This window comes from Oncorhynchus tshawytscha, linkage group LG09 (assembly GCF_018296145.1).
Source record: "Oncorhynchus tshawytscha isolate Ot180627B linkage group LG09, Otsh_v2.0, whole genome shotgun sequence".
Taxonomy (NCBI): domain Eukaryota; kingdom Metazoa; phylum Chordata; class Actinopteri; order Salmoniformes; family Salmonidae; genus Oncorhynchus; species Oncorhynchus tshawytscha.
In genome coordinates, this window is record NC_056437.1 from 18,834,747 (window position 1) to 18,855,827 (window position 21,081).

General features: G+C 42.6%; 1 protein-coding gene across 4 annotated transcripts in view; it reads left to right on the top strand.

The window, feature by feature from the left end:
- Positions 1-610: 610 nt before the first annotated feature.
- Positions 611-21,081, top strand: part of nnt (nicotinamide nucleotide transhydrogenase) — a 70,107-nt gene continuing 49,636 nt past the window's right edge. Inside the window, exons 1-8 of one of the 4 annotated variants that reach the window (XM_024431130.2) lie at positions 1,212-1,300; positions 3,708-3,834; positions 4,265-4,468; positions 13,424-13,653; positions 13,804-14,021; positions 14,558-14,734; positions 15,674-15,861; positions 20,821-20,954. In XM_024431130.2, the coding sequence (XP_024286898.1) occupies positions 4,309-4,468; positions 13,424-13,653; positions 13,804-14,021; positions 14,558-14,734; positions 15,674-15,861; positions 20,821-20,954 (1,107 nt within the window). In that variant the 5' untranslated portion in view covers positions 1,212-1,300; positions 3,708-3,834; positions 4,265-4,308. Of the gene's footprint in view, positions 678-1,188; positions 1,301-3,707; positions 3,835-4,264; positions 4,469-13,423; positions 13,654-13,803; positions 14,022-14,557; positions 14,735-15,673; positions 15,862-20,820; positions 20,955-21,081 lie in introns of those variants that run through there. The other 3 variants (XM_024431131.2, XM_024431132.2, XM_024431129.2) reach the window with 3 other exon arrangements.

Consider the following 21,081-nt stretch of genomic DNA (forward strand, 5'->3'; position numbering starts at 1 on the left):
GCATGGTTTGGACCATTGTGTTGTGCTTTTTTTCAATTTCAGCATAGAGAGAAAGATAATATCAATATTTAATAAAAGTAAAAAATAAGTTGTCTTCGGTGTTCTTTTGTATCATGTTTAATTGCATATAATTACATAGGTCAATCATTACCCATGTGACTGAGTTGACAGCCTATTGGTAATACAACTTAATGGCCTTAATTCCTAGCCACCGTGCTTCTACACCTGCATTGCTTGCTGTTTGGGGTTTTAGGCTGGGTTTCTGTACAGCACTTTGTGACATCAGGTGATGTAAGACAGCCTTTATAAATGGTTTTGATTGATTGATTGATTGATTGATTGATGACGATGTTTAACAACAATCAAGTTTGTTGCTGTTCCAAGATGACCCCTTTCATTGATGTAGATTTATTACAGTAAGTACTTTTCTGGTAAGTATGACCTAACTGTTACTTGTTATTTCCTTTGTCACTATCCCTTATGACACACACACACACACACACACACACACACACACACACACACACACACACACACACAGCATTTCTTCTGTTATATCCTATGAACTCCTATGACCCTCATCTCTCTCCTCTCCTCCCCAGTTATGACCGAGCCTATGAACAACAGTGAGACTGACTAACACAGGTTTGCAGCACTGGACACACTTGCAGGCGAAGGTAACAAAATACACTGTTTCAGCTGTTATACTGACATTTTCTGTTCGTGTGTATCAGATCAATGCTGTTTTTTAAATAACCAACTCTGTTAAGTTTATGTGAGTGACTGATTGACTGTACAATCTGTGCAAATGACTGGCCCAGTTTGGAGGGCTTGGCCTACTTAAAAGTGTCCAACAGTACCATCTGCTGTAGACATCTTACGCCAAACATCCAGACGTCAGAAATACCAACGTCAATATTTTGTATTATTTTTTAATTACTCACTCTCAAGATAAGAAAAGCCACATCTTATTTCATGTTATATGTTTATGCAACCATGATTTAATTGCTACATTGTGTTCCCAATATGATCAAAAAAGATAAACCCACAATTCAACGTTTTATTCTTGAGCATCACTTTGACAAATAAGTATGGAGTAAATCCTTCTATTGATCATTATGGTGACCACCTCAAAAACGATTAAATTCAAAATGATCTATTTCAATACCCTGGTAGGTAATATGCTGTACTGTTGTTGACTGTATGAAGTGGGCGGTTCTGTCCAATTCATGTAATTTCTTCCGGTTGGAAAGAATTTTCGGCTGTGCTGTGGTTCACAAAATCAAGACAGTCTGCAAAGGTCAGTTGTGTTATTTAAAGAAAGCGTATTTATTTTTTAGACCTGTTTTATTTTTTACACACAAACAGCTGTGTTGTGGAAAGTGAAAGCCTCGATGGCCTCCAGTTTGATGCAAAAAAAAGCTTCGTTTTTGTTTGTTAGCATTCGCGTTAGCTAGTTTTGCTGCCGAGTCCTTTCATTCAATAAAAAAAGGGAAGTGATGGTCGGCAACTGCTCTAAATCCGTTCTGAACAGATGGCTCGCTATCTGTCCAGCTAATGCACAGTATTTTGAGGCGAAAACTACATAATGTCATGCATTTTTACACAGCAAATAATCAGTATATGATAACTATCATAACCCAAATGGCAAATTGGTGCTGTTGCAATGAATGAACGAAGGAATTTGATTCTTTGTCATTCGCTTTTGTTGGCTCGTGAGATGGCTATGCACGTATGTTTGCATAATTATATTGGCAATATAAACAAATAAATGCCGATTTAACGTATATGTCATAAAACTTAAATTCACATCAAAAGCGACATAGGTAGTTAACTTTAGACCAAAGATATCTGGCTAGACCAGCTAGCTAGATAGCTGAACAACAATGGTCAGTAGACGGTTTTGGTTTATTAAGCCTGCCAGGCGAATCATATTGCTGACGTGGTATGTATTTCAGTAGCTAGCTAACGTTAGAGTTTTTAAATTAAGCCCGGTAATTTTGGTATTCTGAAGAAATGAGGTCACACACAAGTTGAAGTTTACAGTGTGGAAAGGAAACCCACTGTTTCTATGAAATCTGCTTGATCAGCATATAGTGCAATAAATTATAGTTAAATCTGCAGGTAGCATGTCTGCCTTCATTCAGTAGCTAACTAGCTATGTCAGGACAGAATTTGTAGCATTAGCAAATGCATTCCTCCTTCTAGCACTGAAACTGGTTGGGAAACTAGGCCTAATGAATTGTAAGCCTATACAGTAAACGCACCATCTCTCAAGTTCATGGTTCACAATATCTGACATTTACAGTGCATTCGGAAAGTATTCAGACCCCTTCAATTTTGTGACATTGTTACAGCCTTATTCTAAAATTGATTAAGTAAAACATTTTCCTCAATCTGCACACAATACCCCATAACGACAAAGCAAAATGTTTTTTTTTTCAAATTTAAAAAAGTGTGTATCTATCTACCTTAAGGTATTCAGACCCTTTGCTATGGGACTTGAAATTGAGCTCAACTGCATCCTGTTTCCATTGATCATCCTTGAGATGTTTCTACAACTTGATTAGTCCACCTGTTGTAAATTAAATTTATTGGACATAATTTGGAAAGGCACACACCTGTCTATATAAGGTCCCACAGTTGACAGTGCATGTCAGAGCAAAAACCAAGCCATGAAGTTGAAGGAATTGTCTGTAGACCTCCGAGACAGGGTTATGTCGAGGCACAGATCTGGGGTAGGGTACCCAAACAGTTCTGCAGCATTGAAGGTCTCTAAGAACACAGTGGCCTCAATCATTCTTCAATGGAAGAAGTTTTGAACCACCAAGACTTCCTACAGCTGGCCGCCCGGCCAAACTGAGCAGTCGGGGAGAAGGGCCTTGGTCAAAAGGTTATCAAGAACCCGATGGTCACTCTGACAGAGCTCTAGAGTTCCTTTGTGGAGATGGTTGTCCTTCTGGAAGGTTCTCCCGTCTCTGCAGCACTCCACCTATCAGGCCTTTATGGTCGTGGCCTGATGGAAGCCACTCCTCAGTAAAAGGCACATGACCGTCCGCTTGCAGTTTGCCAAAATGCACCTAAAGACTCTCAGACCATGAGAAACAAAATTCTCTGGTCTGATGTAACCAAGATTGAAAACTCTGGCCTGAATGCCAAGCGTCAAGTCTGGTGGAAACCTGGCGCCATCCCTACGGTGAAGCATGGTAGTGGCAGCATCCTGCTGTGGGGATGTTTTTCAGCAGCAGGGACTGGGAGACTAGTCAGGATCGAGTTAAAGATGAACAGAGAAAGAGAAACTTTCCAAATACAGGTGTGCCAAGCTTGTAGCGTCATACCCAAGAAGACTTGATGCTGCCACGGGTGCTTTAACAAAGTACAGAGTAAAGTGTCTGATTACTCTATAATTTATTAAAAATAAATGTAAAAAATAACACATTCTAAACCTGTTTTTGCTTTGTCATTATGGTGCATTGTGTATAGATTGAGGAAAAAATAACGTTTTAATTTTAGAATAAGGCTGTAATGTAACAATGTGGAAAAAGTCAAGGGGACTGAATACTTTCTGAAAGCACTGTATATTATATAGGATAGAAAGGCACTAAATATCTGGGATCATTATTTTGAATGCTCATACAACTCTGCTGAACTGACCCTGTTTTCTGTAATGGTGTACTATCTAATCGATACTGCCTGGAACCCCCTAGGGCCTGAACCACACCAGAGTCTTCCAGTCAAGAGGTTCACTCTGGTAACAGCTCTTATCTCGACACATCAGGCCTCTGAAGTGACTAAGCCAAACATATTACACACAGCTACACAGGGTCACCGGAGGTTTGTGGACATTATATTTGGAGTGTCCTTGACTGCCCCCCCCCACCCTTACTTTACAGCTGGATCCCTGTCAATATGAAAGCCTATTACTAGTTGAACTGATATGCCGAAAACAGTTAAACGGGTATATTTGTGACGCTAGCAATGATTTACTTGCAGTATAAGGACAAATATTTTCCTGTTGCTGCATGATTTTAGGTTAAATGGGCATGTCTGTGTATAGCACACTGGGGCACATTCTTATTGTATTAACTACAGAGTTGTGTGTAAAGATAGACCAGCTGAGGCAGTGGTATAGGGGCTTTTGTTTAGGAACAGAGTTGGGCATGCCACGATAGGTCAGTCTGTTTCTCTACTGTTCACAGTTCACTCTCTCACCGTCTTGCCCCCCTCTTCTCTTTCCCTTGTTGTGGTGTGTGTGTGTTTATAGGAGGAGGTCGATCCGGCTGCACTGCTCCTCCTTGTGTGTCTGCGATGGCGTCGAGCCTTCTGCGTGTGGTGGCTACCAGCTGCTCTGCTCCACTGTTCAGTGGGGTGGCCTGTGTTCCGCTGCAGGCTAGTGCCCGGTCAGTGAAGGCGCCATGCCTGCGCTTCTTCAGGACTCAGCAAGCTCTCACCCGCTGCGCCAGTCCAGGTAACTAGCATAACTACTCTCCCTCCGACAGCACCCAGCACTATGCTACTGTAACCCAGGTAACAGCTTGAGCACAATAGCAATTGCAATGCACATACACACCAATGTAAAACACAGGATTGCCTTCTCTTATGCTTAGTTGATCGTTGATCAAAATGTTATCCATAGATTTTGGACAAACATGTAGCCTATCATCCACAGTCGCCTGCTTACTCAGACAATGGCTGTCTTGGTAGTTGTCTGGAGAGGAAGCATGGCAGGGGCCATTTCTTTTGCCACCTCTTTTTTTGCTTTTGTTGCAACCAACCAAGGTCATATTATAGATACTACAGCGTACACTCACAGGTCTTCCTCTTCCCACCCCCTTCTCTCTTGACTGTGCGGCCAGCAAAACCTGCAATTCGAGTCAGAAATGTGATGGGGTGTGTGTCTGTATAGTCAGAATTTGCTGGCTGTTTGAATGTTCCATATATATATATATACACACACACGCACAGAGTGACAAAAAAGTATTTAATCCCCTGCTGATTTTGTACGTTTGCCCACTGACAAAGAAATGATCCGTCTATAATTTTAATGGTAGGTTTATTTGAACAGTGAGAGACAGAATAACAACAAAGATATCCAGAAAAACACATGTCAAAAATGTTACAAATTGATTAGCATTTTAATGAGGGAAATAAGTATTTGACCCCCTCTCAATCAGAAAGATTTCTGGCTCCCAGGTGTTTTTATACAGGTAACGAGCTGAGATTAGGAGCACACTCTTAAAGGGAGTGCTCCTAATCTCAGTTTGTTACCTGCATAAAAGTTACCTGTCCACAGAAGCAATCAATCCAAATTACAAACTCTCCACCATGGCCAAGACCGAAGAGCTCTCCAAGGATGTCAGGGTTGTAGTCCTGCAAGATTGTAGACCTACACAAGGCTGGAATGGGCTACAAGACCATCGCCAAGCAGCTTGGTGAGAAGGTGACAACAGTTGATGCGATTATTCGCAAATGGAAGAAACACAAAATAACTGTCATTTCCCTCTGCCTGGGGCTCCATGCAAGATCTCACCTTGTGAAGTTGCAATGATCATGAGAACGGTGAGGAATCAGCCCAGAACTACACGGGAGGATCTTGTCAATGATCTCAAGGCAGCTGGGACCATAGTCACCAAGAAAACAATTGGTAACACACTATGCTGTGAAGGACTGAAATCCTGCAGCGCCTGCAAGGTCCCCCTGCTCAAGAAAGCACATATACATGCCCGTCTGAAGTTGTCCTCTGAATCATTCAGATGTTCATTGGCAAACTGGGTGAAAGTGTTGTGGTCAGATGAGACCAAAATGGAGCTCTTTGGCCTCAACTCGCCGTGTTTGGAGGAGGAGGAATGTTGCCAATGACTCCAAGAACACCATCCTCACCGTCAAACATGGAGGTGGAAACATTATGCTTTGGGGTGTTTTTCTGCTAAGGGGACAGGACAACTTCACTGCATCAAAGGGACGATGGACGGGGCCATGTACTGTCAAATCTTGGGTGAGAACCTCCTTCCCTCAGCCAGGGCATTGAAAATGGGTCGTGGATGGGTATTCCAGCATGACAATGATCCAAAACACACGGCCAAGGCAACAAAGGAGTGGCTCAAGAAGAAGCACATTAAGGTCCTGGAGTGGCCTAGCCAGTCTCCAGACCTTAATCCCATAGAAAATCTGTGGAGGGAGCTGAAGGTCAGCCTCGAAACCTTAATGACTTGGAGAAGATCTGCAAAGTGGAGTGGGACAAAATCCCTCCTGAGATGTGTGCGAACCTGGTGGCCAACTACAAGAAACGTCTGAACTAGTTTTGGCAAGTCGGTTAGGACATCTACTTTGTGCATGACACAAGTAACTTTTCCAACAATTTTTTATAGACATATTATTTCACTAAAAATTCACTCACAATTCCAGTGGGTCAGAAGTTTCCATACACTAAGTTGACTGTGCCTTTAGACGGCTTGGAAAATTCCAGAAAATTATGTCATGGCTTTAGAAGCTTCTGATAGGCTAATTGACATCATTTGAGTCAATTGGAGGTGTACCTGTGGATGTATTGCAAGGCATACCTTCAAACTCTGTGCCTCTTTGCTAGACATCATGTGAAAATCAAAAGAAATCAGCCAAAACGTCAGAAAAAAAATGGTGGACCTCCAAGTCTGATTCATCTTTGGAAGTAATTTCCAAATGCCTGAAGGTACCACGTTCATCTGTACAAACAATAGTATGCAAGTATATACACCATGGGACCATGCAGCCGTCATATCTCTCAGGAAGGAGACGCGTTCTGTCTCCTAGAGATGAACGTACATTGGTGGGAAAAGTGAAAATCAATCCCAGAACAACAGCAAATGACCTTGTGAAGATGCTGGAGGAAATCGGTACAAAAGTATCTATATCCACAGTAAAATGAGTCCTATACAGATATAACCTGAAAGGCCGCTCAGCAAGGAAGAAGCCACTGCTCCAAAACTGCCATTAAAAAGCCAGACTGCACATGGAGACAAAGATCATACTTTTTGGAGAAATGTCCTCTGGTCTGATGAAACAAAAATATAACTGTTTGGCCATAATGACCATCGTTATGTTTGAAGGAAAAAGGGGGATGTTTGCAAGCTGAAGAACCACATCCCAACCGTGAAGCATGGGGGTGGCAGCTAAAGGTTGACCGATTTTATGATTTTTCAACGCCGATACCGATTTATTGGAGGACCAGAAAAAGCCCATTTCCGATTAATCAGCAGATAAAAAAAATAAAATGTTTTTTTAAATGTATTTGTAATAATGACAGTTACAACAATACTGAATGAACACTTATTTTAACTTAATATAATACATCAATAAAATCAATTTAGCCTCAAATAAATAATGAAACATGTTCAATTTGGTTTAAATAATGCAAAAACTGTGAAAAAAAAAGTGTTGGAGAAGAAAGTAAAAGTGCAATATGTGCCATGTAAGAAAGCTAACGTTTCAGTTCCTTGCTCAGAACATGAGAACATATGAAATCTGGTGGTTCCTTTTAACATCTTCAATATTCCCAGGGAAGAGGTTGTAGTTATTATAGGAATTATAGGACTATTTCTCTCTATACGATTTGTATTTCATATACCTTTTGACTATTGGATGTTCTTATTGGCACTTTAGTATTGCCAGTGTAACAGCATAGCTTCCGTTCCTCTCCTCGCTCCTACCTGGGCTCGAACCAGGAACACATCGACAACAGCCACCCTCGAAGCAGCGTTACCCATGCAGAGCAAGGGGAACAACTACTCCAAGTATCAGAGCGAGTGACGTTTGAAACGCTATTAGCGCGCACCCCGCTAACTAGCTAGCCATTTCACATCGGTTACACCAGCCTCATCTCGGGAGTTGATAGGCTTGAAGTCATAAACAGCGCAATGCTTGAAGCACAGCGACGAGCTGTTGGCAAAACACACGAAAGTGCTGTTTGAATGAATGCGTACGAGCTGGTGCCTACCATTGCTCAGTCAGACTGTATCAAATCATAGACTTAATTATAACATAATAACACACAAAAATACGAGCCTTGGGTCATTAATATGGTCGAATCCGGAAACTATCATTTCGAAAACAAAACGTTTATTATTTCAACGAAATACAGAACTGTTCAGTATTTTATCTTAGTCTAAATATTCCTGTTACATTGTACAACCTTCAATGTTATGTCATAATTACATAAAATCCTGGCTAATTAGTTCGCAACGAGCCAGGCTGCCCAAACTGTTGCATATACCCTGGCTCTGCGTGCACTGAACGCAAGAGAAGTGACACAATTTCACCTGGCCTGCTAACCTGGATTTCTTTTAGCTAAATATGCAGGTTTAAAAATATGGACTTCTGTGTATTGATTTTAAGAAAGGCATTGATGTTAATGGTTGGGTACACGTTGGAGCAACGACAGTCCTCTTTCGCGAATGCGCACGGCATCGATTATATGCAACGCAGGACACACTAGATAAGCTATTAACATCGTCAACCATATGTAGTTAACTAGTGATTATGATTGATTTGTTTTTTATAAGATAAGTTTAATGCTAGCTAGCAACTTACCGTGGCTTCTTACTGCATTCGCGTAACAGGCTCCTCGTGGAGTGCAATGAGAGGCAGGTGATTAGAGCGTTGGACTAGTTAACTGTATAAGGTTGCAAGATTGAATCCCGGAGCTGACAAGGTAAAAATCTGTCGTTCTACCACTGAACAGGCAGTTAAACCACTGTTCCTAGGCCGTCATAGAAAATAAGAATGTTTTCTTAACTGACTTTCCTAGTTAAATAAAGGTGTAAAAAATAAATCGGCCAAAATACCGATTTCCAATTGTTATGAAAACTTCAAATCGGCCCTAATTAATCGGCCATTCCAATTAACCGGTCAACCTCTAGTGGCAGCATCATGTTGTGGGGGTGCTTTGCAGCAGGAGGGACTGGTGCACTTCACAAAATAGATGGCATCATGAAGAAAATTACTTGCATATATTGAAGCAACATCTCAAGACATCAGTCAGGAAGTTAAAGCTTGGTAGCAAATGGGTCCTCCAAATGGTCAATGACCCCAAGCATACTTCCAAAGTTGTGGAAAAATGGCTTAAGGACAACAAAGGCTACTTGAAGCGTTTGACCCAAGTTAAACAATTTAAAGGCAATGCTACCAAATACTAATTGAGTGTATGTAAACTTCTGACCCACTGGGAATGTGATGAAAGAAACAAAAGCTGAAATAAATCATTCCCTACTATTATTCTGACATTTCACATTCTTAAAATAAATTAGATTTAGAATAGAATAGATTTTTACTAGGATTAAATGTCAGGAATTGTGAAACTGTGTTTTAAATGTATTTGGCTAAGGTGTATGTAAACTTCCGACTTCAGCTGTTCAATGGGTCTTTCTCCATTCTGATTGTTTTATACTGTTCAATTCAACTTCAGCCTAAAATAATTTCCTGCATTTCATCAATTTCTGCATTTCCTGCACTCATTTGAGATAATTTCGAAAATGTCATGTAGGGCTACTTGGGTGAACTGTCTGAATCATGGAAATATATGTTTATTCTAATTCTATTGTTAGACTATAAATAATAGTGGGCACTTTGAATACTGTGTTATTTGACACGACAACTAGTGAAAATACCAGGGAGGAGTTATTGTGACAGGGTTGGAACCAAAGTGATGGTCAGTGTTTCCTAGAGGACCATATAATCTTTGGCTACATTAAATGTTTCTTCATGTAGCCAACATATTCATGCTTAGCCTATTCCTCTTTGATTTAGAAGATACTGTTGCTCAAACAACATGCTGATTTAGGCCTACACCAACACTGGTATTAGCTAGCTACGTTTGCCCTGACTCAGTACATTTATTAGCTCGCTAGCTAACTAGCGATTCGCCTTAGCTAATCTACCTTATTTACTTAAGTATTCAGACCCTTTTCTATGATATTTGATATTGAGTTAAGGTGCATCCTGTTAACATTGAAATGATTTGGAAGGGCAAACACCTGTTGAAATAAGGTCCCACAGTCTACGGTGCATGTCAGAGCAATAAACCAGCCATGAGGTTGAAGGAATTGTCCGTAGAGCTACGAGACAGGATTGTGTCGGCACAGATCTGGGGAAGGGTACCAACAAATGTCTGCAGCATTGAAGGTCCCAAAGAACACAGTGGCCTCCATCATTCTTAAACAGAAGAACCACCAAGACTTCCTAGAGCGGGCTGCTCTGCTAAACTGAGCAATCAGGGGAGAAGGGCCTCACTCTGACAGAGCTCCATAGTTACTTTGTTGAAATGGGTGAACCAGAAGGACAACTATCTCTGCAGCACCCCACCAATCAGGCCTTTATGGTAGAGTTGCCAGACAGAAGCCACTCCTCAGTAAAAGGCACATGACAGCCCACTTGGAGTTTGCATAAAGGCACCTAAAGGACTCAGACCATGAGATACAAGATTCTCTGGTCTGATGATATCAAAATTCAACTCTTTGGCCTGAATGCCAAGCGTCATGTCTGGAGGAGACCTGGCACCATCCCTACGATGAAGCGTGGTGGCAGCATCATGCTGTGGGGATGTTTTTCAGCGTCAGGGACTGGGAGGCTAATCCTGATAGATGATTGGAGAGGTCCTTGATGAAAACCTGCTTCAGAGCACTCAGGACGTCAGACTTGGTCAAAGGTTCACCTCCCAACAGTACAACGACCCTAAGCCCCTAGCCAAGACAACGCAGGAGTGGCTTCGGGACAAGTCTCAATGTTCTTGAGTTTCCCAGCCAGAGCCCGGACTTTAACCCGATCGAACATCTCTAGAGAGACTTGAAAATAGCTGTGCAGCGACGCTCCCCATCCAACCTAACAGAGCTTGAAACGATCTGTAGAGAAGAATGGGAGAAACTCCCCAAATACAGGTGTGCCAAGATTGTAGCATCATACCCAAGAAGACTTGAAGCTGTAATCGCTGCCAAAGGCGCTTCAACAAAGTACTGAGTAAAGGGTCTGAATACTTATGTAAATGTGATATTTCAGTTTTGATTTTAAAATAAATACATTTGCTAACATTTCTAAAATCCTGTTTTTGCTTTGTCATTATGGGGTATTGATGAGGGGGGGGAACAATTTAATCCATTTTTAGGATAAGGTTGTAACGTAACAAAATGTGGAAAAAGTAAAGGGGTCTGAATACTTTACGAAAGCACTGTAGCTACTAGAACTAACATGTTAGTAACTCGCTACAATCGCATGGTACAGTGTAGTCAGAAAGCAGTTTAGCAGTTATACCGGCAGGCCCCGGTGGCATTAAATTAATAAAACCAAAAGCTTACCTTGCCTTGAAATAGTTCCAGTGTTGGACAGCCATAGCCACCTAGCTAACATAGCATCCCTCTTTGTTTGAGCCGGGTGTTTGAGTAGGCTAAACTAGCTAGTTGCATTCAGCTAGCAGAGTGAATACAACCAAATATAGCTAGCCACCTCTTGCCCTCTCGCTTTCAGTACTAGATTAATTTTCTGATCCTTTGATTGGATTGACATGTAAATTCATGCTACAAGAGCTCTGATAGGTTGGAGGACATCCTCCGGAAGTTGTCATAATTACTGTGTAAGTCTGTGGAATGTACCCAGAGGAGGACAGACGTTAGCTGTCCTCCGGTTACACCATGGTGCTACCCAACAGAGTGCTGTTGAGGCTACTGTAGACCTTCATTGCAAAACGGTGTGTTTTAATCAATTATTTGGTGACGTGAATGTATATAGTTTTATCTAAAAATGAGAACTTTTTAAAATGTTTCAATTTTTATCAAATTCACCTAGGATGGTCCTCTTCCTCTTTGGAGGAGCCTCCATTGCATGCCTTAGTGATCCTGTATGTGTAATTATGCGCTGATGTGCTCGTTTGGTGTGGTTGTAGCTGGACTCTGCAAGTCTTTTTGAGACAGGCCTGTCATGATGGACGTTCTTGGCACTCTGACTGCTGGCAGATGCTTTTCCTGGCAGAGTATCAACTGAAGGGGCCAGGGCGTAGCAGCTATCTGAGAAGACACGTCTGCTAAACACATCTTTACATTGTTGTCTCCATAACTGTCGCTTTCACCTATTGGTGAACCACATCAGCCTTATATCTCTGCCTCATTAACCAGTAGCAGCACTGCTTATCTGATACTTCAATGTCTGATTGATATATATACTGGAATGCACATTACTGCCAGCAAATCGTCATTTGCTTTCAGAAGAACAATTAGAGCCAAAACTCCTGTTCTTGGGGTCAGTCTTGTGGTTCACTCTGCTCTGAGTCAGTATAGGGTGGTGACAGCCAGACATTCCAATGCTGTTTATCTATAGACCAAGAGTGGAAATTTCCGAAGGGAGCATGTGATCTTTCTTACAATGAAGGCAGTAGACACCGTCACAGTAAACTCACTCTTGGTAGAATTGACAAATTGTAGCCTATAAAAAGGTGAAAATGTGATTTTGACCAATGCCCAATGAAGAGTATTATATTTATTTTTTTGTCGTAAGCAATGGGTCTTTCTTCTTGAGGTATCTATTTATGTTTTGCACTGATAGCAGAATGCATCTACCAGTATCCAAACATGGCCACACAGTTCAGATGGTAGAGGAGGAAGCTTATGTCTTATAAGGAGGATTTGTCACAGACAGTTGAGTGGTTTATTGTACACAGAAGTCTCAAAGTTCTCCAAAGTAGTGTAAAATGTCCCTCTGATTAGCAGCGATTGTTGTAAACTACTGTGCATCATATATCCTACCCCTCCCAATTCCACCTCATTCATGAGTGCAGAGTAACTGATAGGGCAGGGAATTGCCAGGGACCTCACTATGCAATATTATCTCAATGCTTAGGTGCCGATACGATATGTATCACGATTCTATATGTATTGCTATTCGATATACCAAACATTTCTCACCATATGTCTGCTGCAGAGGGACAAGATGGAGCCATGAGAACAAGTGTTTTCATCAATCGTGGAAATAAAAGTGCTCAAAACATATTGGCTCCCTAATTAAAAAGAAAAATGGACAACAAGCTGAGTTTTGGTGCGACCTTGTGAAAACTATACGATTTGATATGCCATTCAATAATATCCCAATATGTAACTATGTATCCCCCCCATCACTAGTAGTATATATTTAGTTTTAAATTGGTCAACTGTTTTATGAATGTTGAATGCTGTACATAATACGTTTTGAAACCCAAGGCTCCAACTTGATATCATCTTCAGCAAATTGGTAAATGTATTACAATACATGTCAACATATGAAAATGGCAACACAGCTTCTTAATATGGTATTTCTAGTTTTCTGAATGCGGATGTTTATGATTTACCTAGTTTTCTTCAACATATCTTTGCAGATTACTCTTTGCTGAATGGATAAAACTTACCTTAGAATTGTGTTACTGTTCTTCCAGGTATTCCCTATAAGCAGCTGACAGTGGGTGTACCGAAGGAGATCTTCCAGAATGAGCGTCGTGTGGCTCTGTCCCCGGCCGGAGTGCAGGCCCTTATCAAACAGGGCTTCAACGTGGTGGTGGAGTCTGGGGCAGGAGAGCCCTCCAAGTTCCATGATCAACACTACATCCAGGCTGGAGCCACCATCAAAGATGTCAAAGATGTTCTGGCCTCTGATGTTCTGGTCAAGGTAAGGGAAGAGGCTGTGTAAGTGATGAAAATAGGGTGGATAGTCATTCAACCCTAATTTGCTGCCATGGTAACTATTGTATCGCGCAAGGGATTTTACATCAAACGTCTCTATTGCTTGTCTCTGTCTGTGTTTGTCTGTCTCTCTCAGGTGCGTGCTCCCGTCTTCAACCCTGAGCTGGGAGCCCATGAGGTGGAGCTGATGAAGGAGGCAGCCACTCTGTTCAGCTTCATCTACCCGGCCCAGAACCCTGAGCTGATGGACATGCTGTCCCAGAGGAAGGCCACTGTGCTGGCCATGGACCAGGTGCCCCGCGTCACCATCGCACAGGGCTACGACGCTCTCAGCTCCATGGCTAACATTGCAGGGTGAAGACGGTATGGGTGGTGTGAGGGAAGGGAGGGTGGACTCCCAGAGCTGTGCCACTGGCCTTTTTCTTGCTAATGTGCTTTATTTGTGTAGCTTACAATTACAAATGGCTAAATGGTGAGACGATGCTGGAAGACTAGAGAGACAAGTAAAAGCTGAATCTTCAAAGTTACAAATTTATGTCCAAGACAAGTATTTTGAAATGCAACTAGAATGAACGAGCCTGTGTCTGAGGCAGTTTGTTTTAATGAGTGAGGTTGTCATGTCAATAAATGGAAAACATTTGTGTTGAATGCACTTCTCTTGGTCAGCTCACTACTGTGTCTGTCCAGCTGCATCATCGTGTGTGTGTGTGTGTGTGTGTGTGTGTGTGTGTGTGTGTGTGTGTGTGTGTGTGTGTGTGTGTGTGTGTGTGTGTGTGTGTGTGTGTGTGGTCCACTTGGCAGAGTAAATTGCTTGTGATGTATTTTGAGGCTGGGTAGATGTGCTCTGACAGTATTTGTAATTGGCAATTTTTCTGTCCCTGTGTTTCCAGATACAAAGCTGTGGTGCTGGCAGCCAACAGCTTCGGGCGCTTCTTCACTGGACAGATCACTGCTGCTGGGAAGGTCCCACCTGCTAAGGTGCTGATCATTGGAGGAGGAGTAGCAGGCCTGGCTGCTGCTGGTACTGCCAGATCCATGGGTGCTATCGTCAGGGGCTTTGACACTCGGTGAGTGGGACCACCCAACCCTGGATATTCAGTTATTACTTTACCAATGAAATCACTGGGACTCATTGGTTGGTTCATTATCACATTATAAAGCTGCCCCCATATTTGTTTTGAGATTTAAAAAAAATAAAATCCTATTTTATTTGTCACATGCTTCGTAAACAACAGGTGTGGACTAACAGTGAAATGCTTACTGACAGGTCCATCCCAATAAAGCACAGAGAAAAAGAAAGAAATAATAGGAAAATAATAACAGGAAAAATAAATCCACAATGAGTCACGATAACTTGGTTACATACACGTGATACCAGGACCGAGTGCAGGGGTACATGTAGGGATAAAGTGACTAGGCAACAGGATCGATGATAAACAGTAACAGCAGAGTCAAAAGAGTTGCTATTTGAAGGGTCAATGCAGGTAGTCCGGGTAGCTATTTGGTTAACTATTTATGGCTTGGGGGTACAAGCTGTTTTTAAAAAAAAAAAAACGGATAAAATGTTACAAATGATTTCTGACCAGATTCCTTCACCTTTGCTTTTATTTCAACTAACTCACCCCAGATTGGCTGCTGTCTAAGTCTCTTTAATGGATTTGAAAGTGTGATGTTGCTAATTCTCCAGTTGGTGGTAGTAGCTGCATTACATATGACAACTTGCAGCTCATTGTCTCTAGAAAACTGCAGATTGCTTCCACTTACTTTAAAGAGTGGAATAATGGGATAAACGCTGTTCTTTACTGTTTTTACTCTCCAGATTCAAGATTTGAATCTCCCCACCCCGACCATTGTGTAACATTGTTTACTACTTGGAGATTTTACAACAATCATAGACATAGCCTAAGCTCCTGCAGTGATGCTTTTGAATGTATCAGGGGCTTTCATTAAGCACCCCGTCCCTCTTGCCAGTGCCTTCCATGACATTCCCTGTGTTCCCTCCCCAGAGCGGCAGCCTTAGAGCAGTTCAAGTCTCTGGGAGCTGAGACTCTGGAGATGGACATTAAGGAGGCCGGCGACGGTCAGGGCGGCTACGCCAAGGAGATGTCCAAGGAGTTCATCGAGGCTGAGATGAAGCTGTTTGCTAAGCAGTGTCTGGAAGTAGACATCCTCATCAGCACGGCACTCATCCCCGGTTTGTACAGTGATCTAAGCAACCAAACCTCACTACCCCCATCTATCCCCTCCCACAGGGAGATGCCCCTCACTACCCCCATTTTTATGTATTTTTTTATTTCACCTTTATTTAACCAGGTAAGCTAGTTGAGAACAAGTTCTCATTTACAACTGCGACCTGGCCAAGATAAAGCAAAGCAGCGCGACACAAACAACAACAGTGTAGTTACACATGGAATAAACAAGCGTACAGTCAATAACACAATAGAATAAGGAAAGTCTATATACAGTGTGTGCAAATGGCGTGAGGAGGTAAGGCAATAAATAGGCCATAGTAGCAAAGTAACTACAGTTTAGCAAATTAACCCTGGAGTGATAGATGTGCAGATGATGATGATCAAGTAGAAATACTGGTGTGCAAAAGAGCAGAAATGTAAATACAAACAATATGGGGATGAGGTAGGTCGATGGGCTATTTACAGATGGGCTATGTACAGCTGCAGTGATCTGTTAGCTGCTCAGATAGCTGATGTTTAAAGTTAGTGAGGGAAATATAAGTCTCCACCTTCAGCGATTTTTGCAATTCGTTCCAGTCGTTGGGAGCAGAGAACTGGAAGGAAAGGCGACCAAAGGAGGTGTTGGCTTTGGGGATGACCAGTGAGAGATACCTGCTGGAACGCGTGCTACGGGTGGGTGTTGTTATTGTGAGTTGAGATAGTGAGCTTTACCTAGCAAAGATTTATAGATGACCTGGAGCCAGTGGGTCTGGCAATGAATATGTAGCGAGGGCCTGCCAACTAGAGCATACAGGTCGCAGTGGTGGGTGGTATATGGGGCTTTGGTGACAAAACGGATGGCACTGTGATAGACTGCATTCAATGTGCAGAGTAGAGTGTTAGAGGCTATTTTGTAAATGACCTCGCCGAAATCGAGGATCTGTAGGATAGTCAGTTTTACGAGGGTATGTTTGGCGGCGTGAGTGAATGAGGCTTTGTTGCGAAATAGTAATCCAACTCTAGATTTAATTTTGGATTGGAGATGCTTACTGTGAGCCTGGAAGGAGAGTTTACAGCCTAGCCAGACACCTAGGTGTTTGTAGTTGTCCACATATTCTAAGTCAGAACCGTCCAGAGTAGTGATGCTGGTCGGGGGTGCGGGCAGCGAACGGTTGAAATGCATGCATTTAGTTTTACTAGCATTTAAGAGCAGTTGGAAGCCACGGAAGGAGTGTTGTATGGCATTGAATCTCGTTTGGTTTAACACAGTGTCCAAAGAAGGGCCAGATGTATACAGAATGGTGTCATCTGTGTAGAGGTGGATCAGGGAATCACAATCAGCAAGAGCGACATCGTTGATATATACAGAGAAAAGAGTCGGCCTGAGAATTTAACCCTGTGATACCCCCATAGAGACTGCCAGAGGTCCGGACAACAGGCCCGCCGATCTGACTCACTGAACTCTGTCTGAGAAGTAGTTGGTGAACCAGTCGAGGCAGTCATTTGAGAAACCAAGGCTGTTGAGTCTGCCGATAAGAATACGGTGATTGACAGTCGAAAGCCTTTGCCAGGTCGATGAAGACGGCTACACAGTACAATCTCTTATCGATGGCGGTTATGATATCGTTTAGTACCTTGAGCGTGGCTGAGGTGCGCCATTGACCAGCTCGGAAACCGGATTGCACAGCGGAGAAGGTACGGTGGGATTCAAAATGGTCAGTGATCTGTTTATTAACATGGCTTTCGAAGACTTTAGAAAGGCAGGACAGATATAGGTCTATAACAGTTTGGGTCTAGAATGTCACCCCCTTTGAAGAGGGGGATGACCGCGTCAGCTTTCCAATCTTTAGGGATCTCGGACGATACGAAGGAGAGGTTGAACAGACTGGTAATAGGGGTTTTAACAATGGTGGCGGATAATTTTAGAAAGCAAGGGTCCAGGTTGTCTAGCCCAGCTTATTTGTACGGGTCTAGGTTTTGTAGCTCTTTCAGAACATCTGGATTAGGGTGAAGGAGAAGCTGGGGAGGCTTGGGCAAGTAGCTGTGGGGGGTGCGGAGCTTTTGGCCAGATTTTTTTATTTTTTTAACCTTTATTTAACCAGGCAAGTCAGTTAAGAACAAATTCTTATTTTCAATGACTGCCTAGGAACAGTGGGTTAACTGCCTGTTCAGGGGCAGAACGACAGATTTGAACTTGCAACCTTCCGGTTACTAGTCTAACACTCTAACCACTAGGCTACCCTGCCGCCCCAGTTGGGGTAGCCAGGAGGAAAGCATGGCCAGCCATAGAGAAATGCTTATTGTGGATTTATCGGTGGTGACAGTGTTACCTAGCCTCAGTGCAGTGGGAGCTGCTAGGAGGTGCTCTTGTTTTCCATGGACTTTAGTGTCCCAAAACTTTTTGGAGTTTGAGCTACAGGATGCAAATTTCTGTTTGAAAAAGTTAGCCTTTGCTTTCCTGACTGACTGCGTGTATTGGTTCCTGACGTCCCTGAACAGTTGCATATCGCGGGGACTATTCGATGCTATTGCAGTCCGCCACAGGATGTTTTTGTGCTAGTCGAGGGCAGTCAGGTCTGAAGTGAACCAAGGGCTACATCTGTTCTCCCGCAGGGAGACGCCCCTCACTACCCCTATCTCGTTGTCCTCTTAATCTACTGGCTTTACTTTCCCTTTACATCTTAAGCTGCACTGCAGTCCTCCTGGTCTGATCTGTTTGTGTTCTGGCCTACTCACACCATTGTCATCAAACAGTTTGGCTTCAGAGCAGGAGATCTGGCAACCAGGCTATTGTCACCCCTGATTTCACCCATTTGTTTTGTTCTACCTCAATCATGTATGAAATGCATGTATTGCTATGGTCAGCTCTCATCTGTCCAATCCTCTCAGACACTAAGCTGCTTTAAGGCTCCATCAGCTCAGTTACCTAGTGTAGTTAAGGTAGTGTTTAGGTCCTATTCATCTGGTTAACTCTGCCCCTCAAGGCTGAGTTGATATTATTCCGTTCCTGTAGCAGCCTATAACAGACCACAAAGACACCATAGAGATATTGCTATGATCAAATCAAGCTTTGTAAACAGCTCATTTCAGACATGGAATGCAACTCAATGTGATAAAAAAAAACATGATACAAAAGAATAGCAATAAAATCTGAACGACTAAAAAAAGCACACAAGGAAAAGCAAAACTCTACATTCTCATCCTTTGTTTACATTGGCTGACGGCTGTGATAAGATATGCAGCCGTACAGTGACTTGCAAAAGTATTCAACCCCCTTGGCATTTTTCCTATTTTTGTTGCATTACAACCTGTAATTTAAATGGATTATTATTTGGATTTCATGTGATGGACATATACAAAATAGTCCTAATTGTTGAAGTGAAATGAAAAAAAAAAAGACTTTTCAAAAAAAATCTAAAAAAGTGGTGTGTGTGGTTATCTATTCAACCCTTTGCTATGAAGCTCTAAATAAGATCTGGTGCAACCAATTACCTTCAGAAGTCACATTAGTTAGATTGCTCACAGGTGGACTTTATTTGTCACATGATCTCAGTATATATACACCTGTTACAAAAGGCCCCAGAGTCTGCAACACCACTAAGCAAGGGGCGCCACCAAGCAAGTGGCACCATGAAGACCAAGGAGCTCTCCAAACAGGTCAGAGACAAAGTTGTGGAGAAGTACAGATCAGGGTTGGGTTATAAAAAAATATCTGAAACTTTTAACATCCCACTGAGCACCACTTAAATCCATTATTTAAAAAATGGAAAGAATATGGCACCACAACAAACCTGCCAAGAGATGGCCGCCCACCAAAACTCACAGACCATGCAAGGAGGGCATTAATCAGAGGGAACAAAGAGACCAACGATAACCATGAAGGAGCTGCAAAGCTCCACAGCGGAGATTGGAGTATCTGTCCATAGGACCACTTTAAGCCGTACACTCCACAGCTGGGCTTTGGCCACAGAGCTGTGGCCAGGAAAAAAGTCTTCCAGAGATTTGAGACTGGGACGGAGGTTCACCTTCCAGCAGGACAATGACCCAAAGCATACTGCTAAATCATCACTCGAGTGGTTTAAGGGGAAACATTTAAATGGCACGGAATGGCCTAGTCAGAGCCCAGACCTCAATCCAATTGAGAATCTGTGGTATGACTTAAATATTGATGTACACCAGCAGAAGCCATCCAACTTGAAGGAGCTGGAGCAGTTTTGCCTTGAAGAATGGGCAAAAATCCCAGTGGCTAGATGTGCCAAGCTTATAGAGACATACCCCAAGAGACTTGCAGCTGTAGTTGCAAAATGTGGCTCTACAAAGTATTGGCTTTGGGGGGAGTGAATAGTTATGCATGCTCAAGTTTTCAGTTTCTTTTCTTTGTTTCACAAGAAAAAATATTTTTGCATCTTCAAAGTGGTAGGCATATTGTGTAAATCAAATGATACAACCCCCCCCACAAAATCCATTTTAATTCCAGGTTGTAAGGCAACAAAATAGGAAAAATGCCAAGAGGGGTGAATACTATAGTTATGAATGACATTCTCCTCTCCACAGACTTGACTTCATGTGCCCTAGGGCATGTTGTCCTGTCCCCTATACTAATGCTACTGTCCTGTTGGTTGGAGAGACCGACTCCTTTTGTCTGGTTGACACCAGCCTACCCTAGCCTGATCAGTACTGATGTCTTCTGTTCTGACCAGTTCGACATGATTTTGAAAGAGTTTCTCTGTGTTCTCATGAGATCTGTTGACTTGAAAGCTAGTGTAAACATCAGAAGAGACCTGAAAACATTGCCTAGCGTAAACCGAGAACAACAAACTGCAATTTGTTTATTTTCCAGGGTCAGATTCATTATCATTTAAATCCATATTTGAAGACTTTATTGTACAGAAGGCTGAATAGAGGTCAGCTGCTGATAGAGCACCCTGTTGGTACTGCAGACAAGACCCCTTTGTCACCATGGTGATGTGTCCTGTCGCCAGGTCGCAAGGCTCCCATCCTGATCACCAAGGATATGGTGGAGAGCATGAAGGATGGCTCTGTGGTGGTGGACCTGGCTGCTGAGGCTGGAGGAAACATTGAGACCACGGTGCCTGGAGAACTGTCTGTACACAAGGTCAGATGGGCCTGTCCACAGTCGCTAATCATTATTACCTTCAATTTCATTATCACTGTTTTCCCTTGTGATGTTGTGGTGAACCGGCTCCTTATTGTCAGTCATTTTGTTAGCTTCTGTGTTTGGT